At 46.2% G+C, this 14217-nt stretch overlaps 1 protein-coding gene across 1 annotated transcript; it reads left to right on the plus strand.

Annotated features, from left to right (window-relative positions):
* Positions 1-308: 308 nt before the first annotated feature.
* On the plus strand, positions 309-13509 carry GPR20 (G protein-coupled receptor 20). Its single transcript, XM_010221735.2, has 2 exons — positions 309-592; positions 12336-13509. Exon 2 carries the CDS (start codon positions 12357-12359, stop codon positions 13416-13418), a length of 1062 nt encoding a protein of 353 aa, XP_010220037.1. The 5' UTR covers positions 309-592; positions 12336-12356; the 3' UTR covers positions 13419-13509.
* Positions 13510-14217: the final 708 nt, after the last annotated feature.

Raw genomic sequence — 14217 nt, forward strand, 5'->3', positions numbered from 1 at the left:
TAATAATGGTACCACCAGTAGATAAGGGCTGCGTGAGGATGGATAAATGTGGCAAGTTGTTGGCGGGCTCTTGGTGGAACCTCATTTCCACTCTCATCTCATATATGCTCAGCCACTTAAGGCCATGGCTTAAATAGATCTTATTCCTGCAGAGACACGGGGAAGTTGACACGAGGAGGGGATGAAAGGGGTCACCAACATCGGTTTTAGCTTGCTAACAATGTTCAGGCATTAGCACCGTGAGGAAGGCTGGATCTCTAGCATTTCCAACACTTCGTAAATTTCGGAGAGACTTAGGGCAAGGAGCCAGATGTTTGGGGAGAAATTCTGAACACTGAAGACAAGTGGAAATTTTTTTTTTTTGGTTGTGTGTATTTTTTCCCATTAGTTGCAAGGCTATATTTAGAAGAGAGGGGGAGAGAGAGAGAGAGAGAGGGAGGGAAAGATTAGGCATTTCTTCATATTCTGTAGTCACTCCAGTTGTTCTGCTTGTAGGAACAGATGTCTCTTTCCTGGGGCGATAACATTCAGGTCCATGAGGAAATTTTCTTAACGGCAGCTCCTCTTACATAGAAGGCAGATCAGGCCAGAGGTAAGTCAATCCGCTGGGAAGGAATATGCTGCAGGGACCGTTGCAGCCAACGCTTGGGGTTATTGGTCAGAGAGAAAGGGGTGGGCACAGCATCGGAAAGGTGGGAGCAGGGGGCCAGGAGGGAACCATCAGAGACCAAACTCAACATCTGGCTATCATGGCTGGGAGTCTATGGGGCTGTGAGGTCCTACAGGTGAGGTGGAGAGGGCCCTGCACACAACACGTGGAAGAAGACCTTGGCAAGCCCCAACTCTGCCCTTGCAGCAGATGTAGAAGCTCATCAGGAGCAACCTGTCCCCAGAGAGCCAGGCTGCACCAGCAGTCGCTCCTGGCTGCAAGGGGGCTTTCCCAGCACGAGCTTCTCTGCACTTAGTGTCTGGTCAATGCTGTGATATTTGCCTGTTATCCGAGGAAATGAGGGAGGGGGAAAAGGTGTAAGAAATGGCTGTGAAAAGGACTGCATCAGCTTGTGTGATGAATGATGCCTTATTTGTATCTCAAGCATAACAAAATCTTGGGGAAATGATTCAGGCAGGTTTTGGAAGTCAGGAGAGAAAATAGAGCACTGCTCCTCAGACGTGTGCCTGGCGTGGGACCAGCCAGGGTTGGGGACATTTCTATTCGGCCGTGCTGCAGGCTGCGAGTTTAGCTAAGGAAGATGATATTTTCTTTCTCTGAATCAGTTTGCTAGATCAGCCCAAAGAGAAACAGATTCTTTCCAAGATCCTTAAGTGGGGCTTGTTTTATTCCCTTCAGAAACGCTCACTGTTTTCTTGGCACTGCACCAAACAGCTCGACTTTTCTCCAGGTTGACCCAGTCTACCCAAAACTTGCAAACCCCTTAAGGGACTAGCAGGGTGGTCTCTGCACAGCAGAGTGCGTCACACGCACCCAGCAAAGATAATAACAGAAACCAGTCGCCTAAAGATCTGGCAATTTATCCTGGGGACACCTTGAAACCAACCCAGGGGAGAACAGAGGCTCCCCTCAGGGTGCAGGGATTTGCTTTAGGAGAAAGGAAGTGTCTGGTGCTTGAGGATGTCTTCCACCTTGCTGATCCAGTGCCTGGTTCCAGGCCTCCGTTTCCCCCACAGCACAACTTGAAGCATGCAGTGTGCTGCAGAGAGTTGCACCCCTGGCAAGTGGGAGGGCACCTGACTCTTCTTCCCTTGTTTCTCCCCTCCATCTCCTCCCTACCTGCATGCTGATCGCTCTCTTTTCCTTGTGCTCCTTGCAAAGGGAGGCTTCCCTCTTCTGTCCTGCATCCTTGGGTCATTCAGGACCCAATGTATTCCCCAGATGCAAACCTCCAACCCAGTGTATTCCCCAGATGCAAACCTCCAACGCAAAGCACTCCCCAAATGCAAACCTCTCCTGTTGTTCTTCTCCCACCGTCCTACTCTGGGCTGTCGTCAAGGGATAATGCAAACCGGCAGCTGAAAGCAGAAAGAGTGAAAATTGCTCAAAGATTTGCAATTAAAAATTTCCCCTTTCAGAAGCCAGCAGCAACACATCAGCCAGATGTCAGTCAGTTAAATCCCTCACAATGTTTTTTTTTGGTCTGTGAAGCTCCTATATGTGCCTATATGGCAATTCTCACTGCGGGGATCTCCTTATTGTACACAGTCGTGATACGTTTTCATCCAAACTGGCATTTCCAGCACTGTGCCCTAAGTATCCTAGGGCTGCTAGAGGGATTAGTGTAATTCCAATACAATTAAATTCATTTCTCTTGTAATGTTGCTACCTCCCAAGAAGACAGACATAACTCCATCTCTACTGACTATACTTCTACAACTCCAAATCCATGAGTTTCTTTCCACATCTAGCCTAAAAATAATTTTAAAATCTGTTGGAAAAATATATTTTTCACCCCAAAGAGGCACTTTCCTCTAACATTCTATAGGTCCACAGAGAACAGAGAGGGAAGTCATGCTCTGATTTCTTTTTTTCAGAGTTAGAAAGAGTGTCTGTTGCAAAGATGTCATTCCATTCTTCTTCATGACAGATGGTACTTGGTACTAGCCCTGGCAGGCTATGAGATGTTGGACTTTAAAACGCTAACAGCATGATTTATGGAGCATTCACCAAGGCACTTAATATTTCTGTCATTCCAAGGCCAAGATCTGGTAACACAGGGAGGAGGGATATGAAAAATGCAGTGGTATCAATAAGGCATTTCAGGAGGGACTTTTTCTATAAAACGTGCTATAAACAAGTGTGTGGAGGCACTTATAAGGGGACCTGTATAATCCTGCCTTATCACAGACCTGTAAAAGGTCCATGGTTCCCCTGCAACTGCCACGTGCATGTGCATGAGCCTGGAGAGGCCAGCCAGGAGGCTGCAGCTTGTATGCACAAGTCTGCGTCTTTGTTCACTTAAGCCAGCGCACACAGCTGGGCTCCTTCTTTTAAGGGCTGAAGCATTACTGTCAAAATGAGCAGAGAGAAAGTATAAACCCTTAAGAGATTTGCCAGCAAATGAATTTCCTTCTCTGTGTATCTTTGGGTGCTTCTTTCCATATTTTCTGCGCACGTTCAGGACAGGGCGGTTGGGTGGTGGACCACGCACGTCTTTTTGGATGTTAAGTAGTTGTGTCTAGCATGTCCGGGACTGGTGATGCCTTGGCTGTTGTCAACCAGTACGTTCAAACCTACACACTGGGCCAGGTTGCGTTGTCTCCCTCACATTTGGGCCATTTTGCTCCATAAATGCATTTCAGAGAGTTGTGTTCTCTCTCTGATAACTGGCAATGATCCCTCAGGGCCTTGGATGATCTGCTGGTCTAAATTGTCACTCAGGTACCCACAGGCTTTTGCAACCTGACTGTCCTGGCCTCAACCATGTCCCTCACTCACAGAGGACCTGATTTGGGCCTTAGACTTATTGGGGATGTCAGGTCTACCATGTGCACATGCAACACTGAACACAGTGTTTGGGAATCCCTTGAAAAAAAAAAGATGGAAATCAAATCAAAACTCAGAGCAGCCTCCATATCCCATCCAGCGCAGGGCCTTAGAGATGCAGGGTAAAGCACAGACTACTCAGACACTTCAGACAGGAGGCAAATGGCTCCATGGCATAGCAGGGTATCAACCAAAGACTGACATCGTGTTAGCTTCTGCACACCCTTAGGCTGTGATGGTTTACACAGCTTCTGGCCATGCCAGGGACTAGACATCCAAGTTCTTAAACCTGATCAAAGAGAATTCTCAATTCTCAAGGACAACAGTAGAGCTGCAGAAGTCAGTAGGAGGTTCTTCATCTCTCTTGGTGTCGTGCAAAGGGAATTCAGACCTTCTCAGCTCCAACCAAAAGTTCTCTGGCAGTAATTCGGTACGTGGCTATTTAAATGTGAGACAGGGTAGGAGCTGCTGTCCATCATGCTCTCCATTGCATGTAGAGAAGCAAGTCGTAGATGAACAGTGCAGACACCAGGCAGTCAGTTAAGATCTATCCTTAGTCAGGCTGGTTCTGCCTTAAGGAAGATATTTGGTGTCAATCTGAAATTATTTCAGTGTAGTCAAAAAGAAAGGAGGAGGCAGCAAATGTTTTTTTTTCCTGCTAAGAAACTACTCATCCCTGTTTACAGTGTTTTACTGCCAAAGCAATTGAGAGTGTGCAGGGATGAAAACCTAAATCAGATGATATGTGGTGAAGAGTGCTAGTAAACTTCCTGCGATTTCGTATTTGAGGAAACAAGGATTATCTGGTCATGTTTAGTGCATGTTTGCATATTTGTCAGCTGTGCTTTCTTCTGACTTCCTAATGCTTTTCAACATACTGGCTAATTTTACCCAAAGTTTGGCCAAGGGGAAAGATCACCTCAGCTTTCAAGAAAATAGGCTGTAAAGAGAGGAGAGAGCCTAGCAAGTGTCCAAGCCAAGGGAAGAGCTGGAGCATAAGTTCTCATTAAGGCACCAGAGAGTCTACATGGGAAAAAGTAATTAGGTTAGGAAAAAGAAGGGTACGCTGGGTTTAGCTGAGGCACCTACAGATGCAAAATAGGGTTGTTTGGGATTTTGCAGAGGGACAAGGCTCCCGACACAGAGATCAGTGGGAATTCAGGGCTTCTGACAAGCCCACAGGGCATCCCTCTGCAGCCAAGACCCTAAAATCCCTGCAGAAAAATGGGTGCTAAATCCAAGGGTACCCTTTGCTCATTAACAAGGTACTTTCCACCTTGGTGTGAGATCCTTCTCAGCAGGACATTAACCCCTTTCTCAGAGCCTGGGGGCTAGATGGAAACTAGCTCTCCCCTTTCAGCAGCTGGATTCACTCCCTTTCTCTCCCTTTCTCCCTCAATTCCTCGGCAGCAAACCCACCCTCTCCATGCTGCGTGTGAAGCACTCAGAAGGAACACTACCACGTATAGGGCAAAGCTCTCGACACGCACAAAAACACCATATTTGGCCTGTTTGAGCCAGAGTTAAGCGAGAGCTTGCCAGAAGGAGAATCATACAACTTAAACCGAAAGAGAGTAAGTTTAACCCTTCGTTTATAAATACTATGATAAATCACCCAGGGAACTTTAAACACCGAGAGGAGGGAAAACTAAATAATGCTGCTGCCATCACCAGCGGCAGAGTAATGTTAGGAGGCTGGAGACTAGGTGAGGGGGAAAGGGGAATGATAGAGGAGACAGTTGGCCAGGTCAGAAGTTCTGATACAGGGAGACAGGGCTTATACAAAATAACACTCGCTCTCACTTTTTAATGTCCTTTTCATCTTTCCCAGCACAGTGCACATCTCTGGTTCTCCCTCTCTGTGTCTGCTTGCAAAGATCCTATCTGCACACACCAATAAATAACCTTTTGGTAGGGCGGTTAGGACGGCGCTCCGTTGCCTGACTCGTCTTGTCTTTTGTGTCCCATTACTTGAATTCCTGAGCCAGATCCAAAAATCTCTCAGGCCAAGGAAGCAACCCACATTGACTCCTGCAAGTGGAGGATCAGCTTTAGGGCTGACACTGAACTAAAACTTGGGTGGAAAGAAATAGAGGATGGTCAAGGAAATCACCCTGGGACAGACGTAGCCCTGAGCTGTCCATTTTAAATTGCCAAGTGGTTAGCGAGTGAAGGAAGAGGATGGAGGACCTGGTTTCAGCACAGCATCCATCTGTTTCCTATTTGGCCCAAGAACGATGGAATTGGTTGCGTCACATAAAAAGAGAAAGCATTTCACAGCAAGTCACTGTCTCCCGATGCTGAACAGGGACCTTTAACAGAACGAGGGAAGACAGGTCAACCTCAAATCTCTGTCCCTCCCCTTATCCCTTTTTTACCATATGCCTGCTGTACTTTTAAGGAAATGCTACCCCTACTTCCAAGCCAGACAGACAAAATCTAGCCTGCGAGCTATAATATAACATTGTCACCTTCAGACAGCACTCAGAAGAGGGGCATCTTTACCCATCTTGGGCTTTGCAGACTACCAGTTCTACAAAATAGGAATAGCTTGGAAATCTGGGGAGCTGAGAGCAGAACTAAGCATGAGGAAGGCCCAGTTCCAAACTCTTAGGAGAACTTAGGGAGAGAGGCTGCTTGGAGGCTATCCATGGAATCACACAGAATCACAGAATGGTTATGGTTGGAAGGGACCTGCTCCAGCAGGGACACCCAGAGCACGTGGCACAGGGTGGCATCCAGGCAGATTTTGAAGATCTCCAGAGAAGGAGACTCCACAACATCTCTGGGCAATGGGTTCCAGTGCTGTCACTCTCACAGTAAAGTTTTTCCTCATATTCAAAAACAGACCCTTTCGTGCATCACTTTGTGGCCACTGCCTCTTTTCCTATTGCTGGCCACTACTGAAAAGAGTCTGGCCCCAACCTCTTGACTCCCTCCCTTTAGATATTTGCATACACTGGTAAGATCCCCTCTCAGTCATCTCCATGATAAACAGGCTCAGCTCTCTCAGCCTCTCCTCACCGGAGAGATGCTCCAGCCCCTCCATTATCTTCACAGAGCTACGCTGGACTCGATCCAGTAGCTCCAAGCCCCTCTTCAGAGGGGAACCCAGAACTGCACACCAGTAGTCCAGACGTGGCCTCGCCATGGCTGAGTAGAGGAGGAGGATCACATCCCTTGGCCTGCTGGCAATACTCTTTGTAATGCACCATAGGAGTTCACTGACTTTCTTGGCCACAAGAGCACATGGTTGGCTCACTGTAAACTTGTCCACCATGACTCCAGATCCCTCTCCACAGAGCTGCTTTCCATCAGGTCAACTCCCAACCTGTTCTGGTGCACGGGCTATTTTTCCTTAGCTGAAGGACCCTGCACTTGCATTTGTTGAACTTCATGAGGTTCCTCTCTGCTCAATTCTCTAGCCTCACTTCCTATTCCTAATCATGTGGCATAGAGTGGCATGTAGTAAAAACTCACAACACTGTCACTTATACTACCCTTTAATCCTTACCCATAAGCTCTGAACTCACACTTCATCTGCCCTAGGCAGAACTCAATACATTCTAGTCGCTCTCTCATATGAAGAGCAACTCTACCATCTCATCTTCCTAGCCTGTCTTTCCTAAAAAGCACGTAGCCATCCGTGATAGCATTCCAGTCATGCAAGCTATCCCATCACCTCCCTGTATTTGCAATAAGATCACAGCCCTGCAAGCACACACAGATCTTAATTCTTCTTGTTTATTTCCCGTGCTGTGTGTACAGTCATTTCAGAGAGGTACTCACTCATGCACATTTCCCAGGAGGTGTGCAAGAGGATCCTCCAAAGCCATGTCCCGTTCGCACATCCCTGACCGCAGACACCTTCTGGAGGAATCCCAACTTGAGCTACATTTTGCTGACTATCCTGTCTCTTCCTCCATCTTTCCTAGTTTAAAGCCCTCCATACCAGGCTGGCCCATCTCTCCTCATCAGTTGTCTATTGTCAAACAAGGTCCCACGGTTGTAGAAACCAAAGCCCTGTTGCCAACACCAGCGGTATTCATTCTGTAAGCAAATATGACAGTGGCTGCTATAGCTCTGCATCAGCTCATGCTATAGCTGCAAGCTGGAGCCATAACAAGAAGTGAGCTCATAACAAAACAGAGGTCTCCAGGGCTGCAAAAGCTTCCCATATGTTTAGCCATGACCCACACTGACTGCTCTGTGTCACCACTCCATAGTTATGGGTGGCTGAACTGGTCCACTTAACGCCTGCACAAGTATTTCTGATCACGGAGAGAGACCTGGCTATGTGATTTTTCAGACTCATAAATGGGAGAGGTTGTAATTGAAAACCTGTAGAAATGTTTGCTTTTTCCTTGGACACGAGGTCACGCTGCCTTTCTGTGCCTTGCTCAGGTCGCTGTAAAATGGGGCAAAGTACCTTTGTCAAGTGCTTGGAGACCCACAATGGAAAAATACTTAGTAGCTATTAACCAGGGGTTTGGTCCAGCTCCATCTCATTAAGAGTGCTCAGAGGAATGCTATTACGTTGCCAGTCCAGCCCTCCATCCTTTCTGACTGTGAACCATGAGATGAGAGCAGTGCCAAAAAGAAAGCAAAAAAGGCCATTCACCCCCAAATCCACCAGCAACAATTTGATTAAAAGACTTTTTGCACTGCTAACTAAGAGACAGCTCATAGCCGATTGGTGAGGAATCTTCAGAATTGCTTAATTTTGTTTAGTTTTCTTGCATGTAACTGCTTGGCTTTTGAGCCCAGGCAGGGCAGCCATGGGGTGGAAAGAGATACCAGCTCATACACAGTTCAGCACTGCATATTCAATCTGGCAAAATGCTACCTGATGCTCTGTAGCAGCATAAAACACCTAGGATTTATTTCACTGTAAATGGGACTGAGTGGGAGAGGCAAATACATAAACAGCACATTCTATATCTTTATGATTTTTATTTCTGTGTACAGGCAATACTCATAGGAGATGATATGCTATTAGTTTGTAAAGTGGCCTGCACACCTCAGCAGCAATCTGAGCGTGAGGCACATTTGAATGCATTTCAAATCACTAATTTTGCTGAGGCAGAAAGTGAAAAATGCAAGACCAATGTCAGGTAGGCCTGATAAGAAGGTATCTGAGGCTGAAGAAAAATCTCCCAGAGGAGACAAGCTGATAACAATCTGTAAAATCAAAGTGAATAGTCAATACTGCAGAAGTACAATAGGAAAACAGACAAATGCACACTCAGGGCAATGCCCCCAAGTATCTGCTAAAAGGTGGGATAGATGATTTTGTCTTCTCCACTTGCTCCCCCATCCATATAAGCACAGCTACACAGGCTCATGCTGCATTCAAGAAGCAGCAATGTCTTTATTTCACAGTTTGCATGGGCAGAGAAGCTTCCACGTTGTTCCCCTTGACAGCATCTGTGAAGGGCAATCTAGGAGCAGATCCAGGCATCTGTTCATTTGTTTTTGTTATTGGGCAATTAAAGCGCTAAACAAACAAACAGAGAGGGTGAAATGTTGAAAAAAATCATCAGAAAGTCATTAGAAAATGAGCCATGTTCTGCACCCTCCCCATGCATCATTCTCAGGTACCAGATGTTCCAACTCTCCTACCTTTAGCCAGTCCTGGGTCTAGCTTTTCCCGTTATTCCCTGACAGCATGCTTGGCACAAAATGTAAAGAGACCAGACTCTCCCCCAGGAGTTTGCAGGCTCAAGCAGACCCAGACAAAATAATGTGAACATGTGCGCTACTTTGGCTGCCACTGGAGTTCAGCGCAGTGAGGTAATCCAGTCATTCCTGAAACACAACATGTTCCAGCGTCCAGTTTCTCCTAGAGATGTCCTAAGAAGTACATAAGCGGTTGTGGGTTAGGATCGCTCATGTTTGATGAGCAGTTCTTTGGGACATTACAGGTGCTCTGATCCCAGCATTTCAATCCCACCTCCTAACCCAACTGTAGGTTTGATCTAAGGGGGGCTTTACGGAAGAGCCTCAGCCATGCCAATGATCGATCCAAACACATAGAATTCAGTAGCTCCATAAAAAGGTGTAAATTAACTCCATTAATTCAGCAGTAGGGAGGTGTCCAGTTTATGACTTCTCCACTCAAGAGCATGGTGAAAAACAGGAAATGGTCCAGCAGAGAGGCATCAGGACACAGTTTGGAGCACATATCCTACTAGGACAGATGGGAAGTTGGGCTTGTTTAGTTTGACTAAGAGAGGGAAATCTAATCTCAGCCCATGCTGGACTCCACACAGGAAGAAAGACATGGACAGATTGTAGGAGTCCAGGAAAGGGCCACAAAGATGACTACGGGCCTGGAGCATCTCTTGTATGAGAAGAGCTAGGACTGTTCAGTCCAGAGAAGAGATGATTCGTGAGATACCTTATCTATGTATATCAATCCCTGATGGGAGGGAGTAAACAGAGACAGACTCTCCTGGCGGCGCCTGTGACAGGACAAGAGTCAATGGGCACAAACTGAAATGCAGTAAATTCCATCTGAACATAAGAAAAAAACTTTTTTTTAGTGTGAGGATGGTCAGCCCTGGAAATGCTGACCAGACATGTAATGGAATCTCCATCCCTGGAGATATTCAAAACCTGACCAGATACAGTTCTGAGGAACTTGCTCCAGCTAACTGTGCTTGAGCAGGAGGTTGGACTAGATGATCGCTAGAGGACTCTGACAACCTCAGTTATTCTGTGACTCTGTGAAATTGAAGTTTGAGAGGTTCCAGTTGGACCTGATGAAAAACTTCTTGACTAGGGGAACATTGCAGGGAGATTGGAGGTGGGACTAGACCCAGGGATCCCTTTCAGCCAGTGCTACTATAATCCTATGACTCTGTTCCCATAATGACAAAGGACAGTGTGACAGGAACATAGGCCTTCAACCCATATGCTACTTGAAAGCTCATAGCCCTCTCCTGCCAAGAAGAAGAAGAAAAGTAAAAGAAAACTCATCTTCTACAGGCATTTCTCAGACATGCTCCATGAATAGTCTGTGACTGCACTTATAAAATTCTTTCTTTCCCTGGATTACTACCGTAATTCTAAACCAAGCTAAAGGACGCCTCTGGTCAGGATGTTTCAGAGGGTTTTAAAATCTTATAGTCATTAAGGATTCAGTTCTTGAATTTGATTTTGTTCTTGCATTTGATCTTGTTCAAATTTGGAAATAAAAATATTTCGACAATCCCTAGCTGTCTGTTCTACAGACATGAACTGTAGGGGCTGCAGCTATTGAAAATCCATAGGCTCAGGGACTTTGAAATCTCTTCTCCCACATCTCAGTTCCCCAACTTTTTATAAAAAGCTGTAAACCTTCTACTTCTGTCAAGAGATGTGGAGCAGTCCAAGAGCTGGAGAAGTATGGCCAGCAGAGATGGGCCTTTCATTAGCTGACCAGGGTCAGCTTCCCAGGAAAGGTGGGCTTGGGCACTCATCAGGCAGGCCAAGGTCAGTAGTGACCCTCCCTGGATCTAGCTAGGGAAATCCTCACAGAACATTTGCTTTTGGCCCGCAGAAAGTCTCATGTGGAGCCACTTTTCGCTGGCCTTTTCCTCTGCCACCATCAACCTGAAGCATCTCGCAGTCCACAGGACAGCATCATTCCATCCTCATTAGCCCCAGAAGCAGCAAAGACGACTAGTCCAGGCAGAGAGTCTGCTGCCAAAGGACGCAGAGAAGCTGGATATCCGGACGCCTTTAGCAATTCAACTTTCCCCATTCAGACATGCACCCCAGGCACACTACGTTTTCTGTGAGCTGGAAGATGTTCTTGCAGCTCGTTGTCTCCTGGCCCTTCCGCACTTGGCTCTTTGGTAGCCGGCATTTCAAACCCTCATAACTCAGGCCTTTCAACATCATTCTCTGCTGATTCAAGCTGATTTTTTTTAACCTCATAGTCCTGCTCAGCCACTTTGAGATATTCCAGACATTTTTCAACCATTTATTTTTATTGAAACCAGCCAAGTCTCTGTATATGTTGAGCTTTTTTATTATCTTTCTAATATACAAATCAGTTTAAAATAGTGTATAAGTCAGGAATGATTTGCAAATTAAACTGTCAAACCCTGGCAGGAGTAGCAGCTGACGCCCTTGGTTTGAAATCTCCCGGCTGCTGTTGCTGTGATTGCAAATCTCTAGAAGATGCCACACAACCTGCTCACGATTCCTTAGAAAATGCAGCCATACTTTGCCCTTAGGCAAGTCTCACAGTTCCTAAAAATGCTGCTGCACATGATTCTTGCGCCGTCACCTGGATAGAGGAAGGGATGGGATATTTTAGGAGTGACGATGGGGCTACAGTTGTACCATGAAGTCAGGAAAATATCTTCTGGCTGCCAGCACTAGGCTGCTCCCATGGTAGGGCAGAGAGTGCTCAGCTGGGAAGAGGCTGCTCTAATGATAATCAGCAGAACAAGGGCCATGTTCAGAAAACAAAACTTGTTAGGAGCCCCCGATGAGTTCGATCCTCCCTGCCAGGACAGGAATCATGCAGTGCCCTCCGTGAGCAGCAATGCACCTTGCTTGACCTCAGCAACCCCATTTACATCCTTGGGCCATTTGCCACACGGCTAGAAACACCCAGCTGGAAGCACAGAACGATGCTATAAAACAGGTATTTTGTAGGCAATTACTGGTAAACTCAGCCTGCCTCTTAATATATTGGCAGGGGAAAGGCTCAGAAACTACAGCAATATAGATCGTCACCGAGGATGTGCAAATACATTGGTTAAAATGCTTTTAGGGACAATATTTTGAGCCTAAGGGATTGCTGACATACACATCAATGTCTCTGTTTCTTTTCTTGCAGATTTCTGGAAAATCAGCAACCATGCCGACCTCCCCTACCCACCTGTCAGTCCCTGACTCTATCAACTCTACGCAGGGAACCAACTCCAGCCTCCAGTTGTTCTCCAAGTTCATCCATCCAGACACAGAACTATACAAAGAATTTTACAACATGTGGATTGCCCTGATGGTGGTCAATGTCATCATCTTCCTGGTGGGTGTTGTGCTGAACAGCTTGGCACTGTACGTCTTCTGCTTCCGTACCAAGACAAAAACCACCTCTGTTATCTACACCATCAACTTGATAGTTACTGATCTCTTGGTGGGCTTCTCCTTGCCTGTCCGGCTCATCATGTTCTATAGTGCAGGGGACTGCCTGCACTGTTCCTTGGTCCACATCTTTGGCTACTTTGTCAATATGTACTGCAGCATCCTCTTCTTGACGTGCATCTGCGTTGACCGCTATCTTGCGATCGTGCCCGTGGAGGCCTCACGCAAATGGAGGAACCCCACGTGTGCCAAGGGCATCTGTGTCTTCATTTGGATCTTTGCAACCGTGGTGACTTTCTCCATCCTGAGCATGGCAATACAGTTTGCCCAGTGCTGCCTCTCCAAGATCCTGGCCCTGATGGTCTGCGAGTACTTCTTCCCTCTCATCATAATCATCTTCTTCACCACCAGGATTATGTGTGCTCTGTCCAAACCCAGCCTCATGCACCAGAGTCGGGAGAGAAGGATGAGGGCCGTGCAGCTCCTTATCACTGTCCTCATCATCTTCATGATCTGCTTCACTCCCTTCCACGTGCGACAGGTCGCCATCTCCATCAACCCAGACATGCCCCATGACGTCAGCCTCATTGTCTACCACGTGACAGTGACTCTGAGCAGCCTCAACAGCTGCATGGACCCCATCGTCTACTGCTTCGTCACCAACAACTTTCAGTCCACCATGAAAAACATCTTCAGGAAAACCGAGCCAGAACAAACCAGCGTGGACATCCTGGGCATGAACAAGAACACCAAGGGCTCCAACGCAATCATTGCCTTCTCAAACACAATAGGAAGCCCTCTGAGCTTGCCGTCAGCAAGCAATGCCCAGATCTAACCCCCTTCTGATGGGACATGCTGCAGTAAGCCAGTGTAATGATGCTGGAATATTGCCAGGTTGTGTGGCACTATTGTCTTTGACCTCTTTTTTTTTTTTTTTTTTTTTAAGATGATGTTCAAAATGACAATGGTGGAATTTAATCCTCAAGAGCATTATGGTCTATCTGGAAAGAAGAACTTGCAGTGTTGTTAGTACCAATACAAATGAGAGTCTTTTGATTACTGTTCCAAATAGGAATGTTTTCTTTGTATTTTAATACAGACATTTTGTTAGCAACAAATTCCTTACCGTGGTTTTCTTTTCCTGTTTGACATTGTAATGTGACGCTCATCCTAGGATGATTTAGAAAGCAGTAAATCCCTTTGTTTTCTATGAAAGCTGTCATGCCTTGGGCATGTGCTTAAGAGTAGAGAATAACAGAGTTGTTTCCAGAGATTTTCAATACAAAGACTTTACATGCCAGCAAAGTGGGACACAACATTCTCTAACCTGCCTATAATCTGCAGCTATTCAGTTGTTTTCAATCTTTCTCAGGGGAAAGATGATAACTTTAAGCCATAATGACTCCTCTTACTACTTTAACTATATGAAAAAATACATATGGGTATATATTTTCCTGCATACTGTCTGGGCTTGTGGAGGAGTTAGGGATATGTTCTACCTTCCTTTGGATCACTAAATCCCCTAAACTGCAGGTGAAAATAGAAAAAAGCTATGAAAATGGACGTGCTTTCCAGCACTCTCTTGTTCTGTACTCGTACTCTCTTCTTGAAAAGCATCCAAGATGAAAAGCAGA

The sequence above is a fragment of the Tinamus guttatus genome, unplaced genomic scaffold (assembly GCF_059628265.1).
Source record: "Tinamus guttatus ecotype Peru unplaced genomic scaffold, ASM5962826v1 Tinamus_guttatus_pri_ptg000038l, whole genome shotgun sequence".
Taxonomy (NCBI): domain Eukaryota; kingdom Metazoa; phylum Chordata; class Aves; order Tinamiformes; family Tinamidae; genus Tinamus; species Tinamus guttatus.

What these genes read in the sequence shown, in the direction of transcription:
- GPR20 (XM_010221735.2), top strand. Translation starts at nt 12,357, where the DNA reads ATGCCGACCTCCCCTACCCACCTGTCAGTCCCTGACTCTATCAACTCT.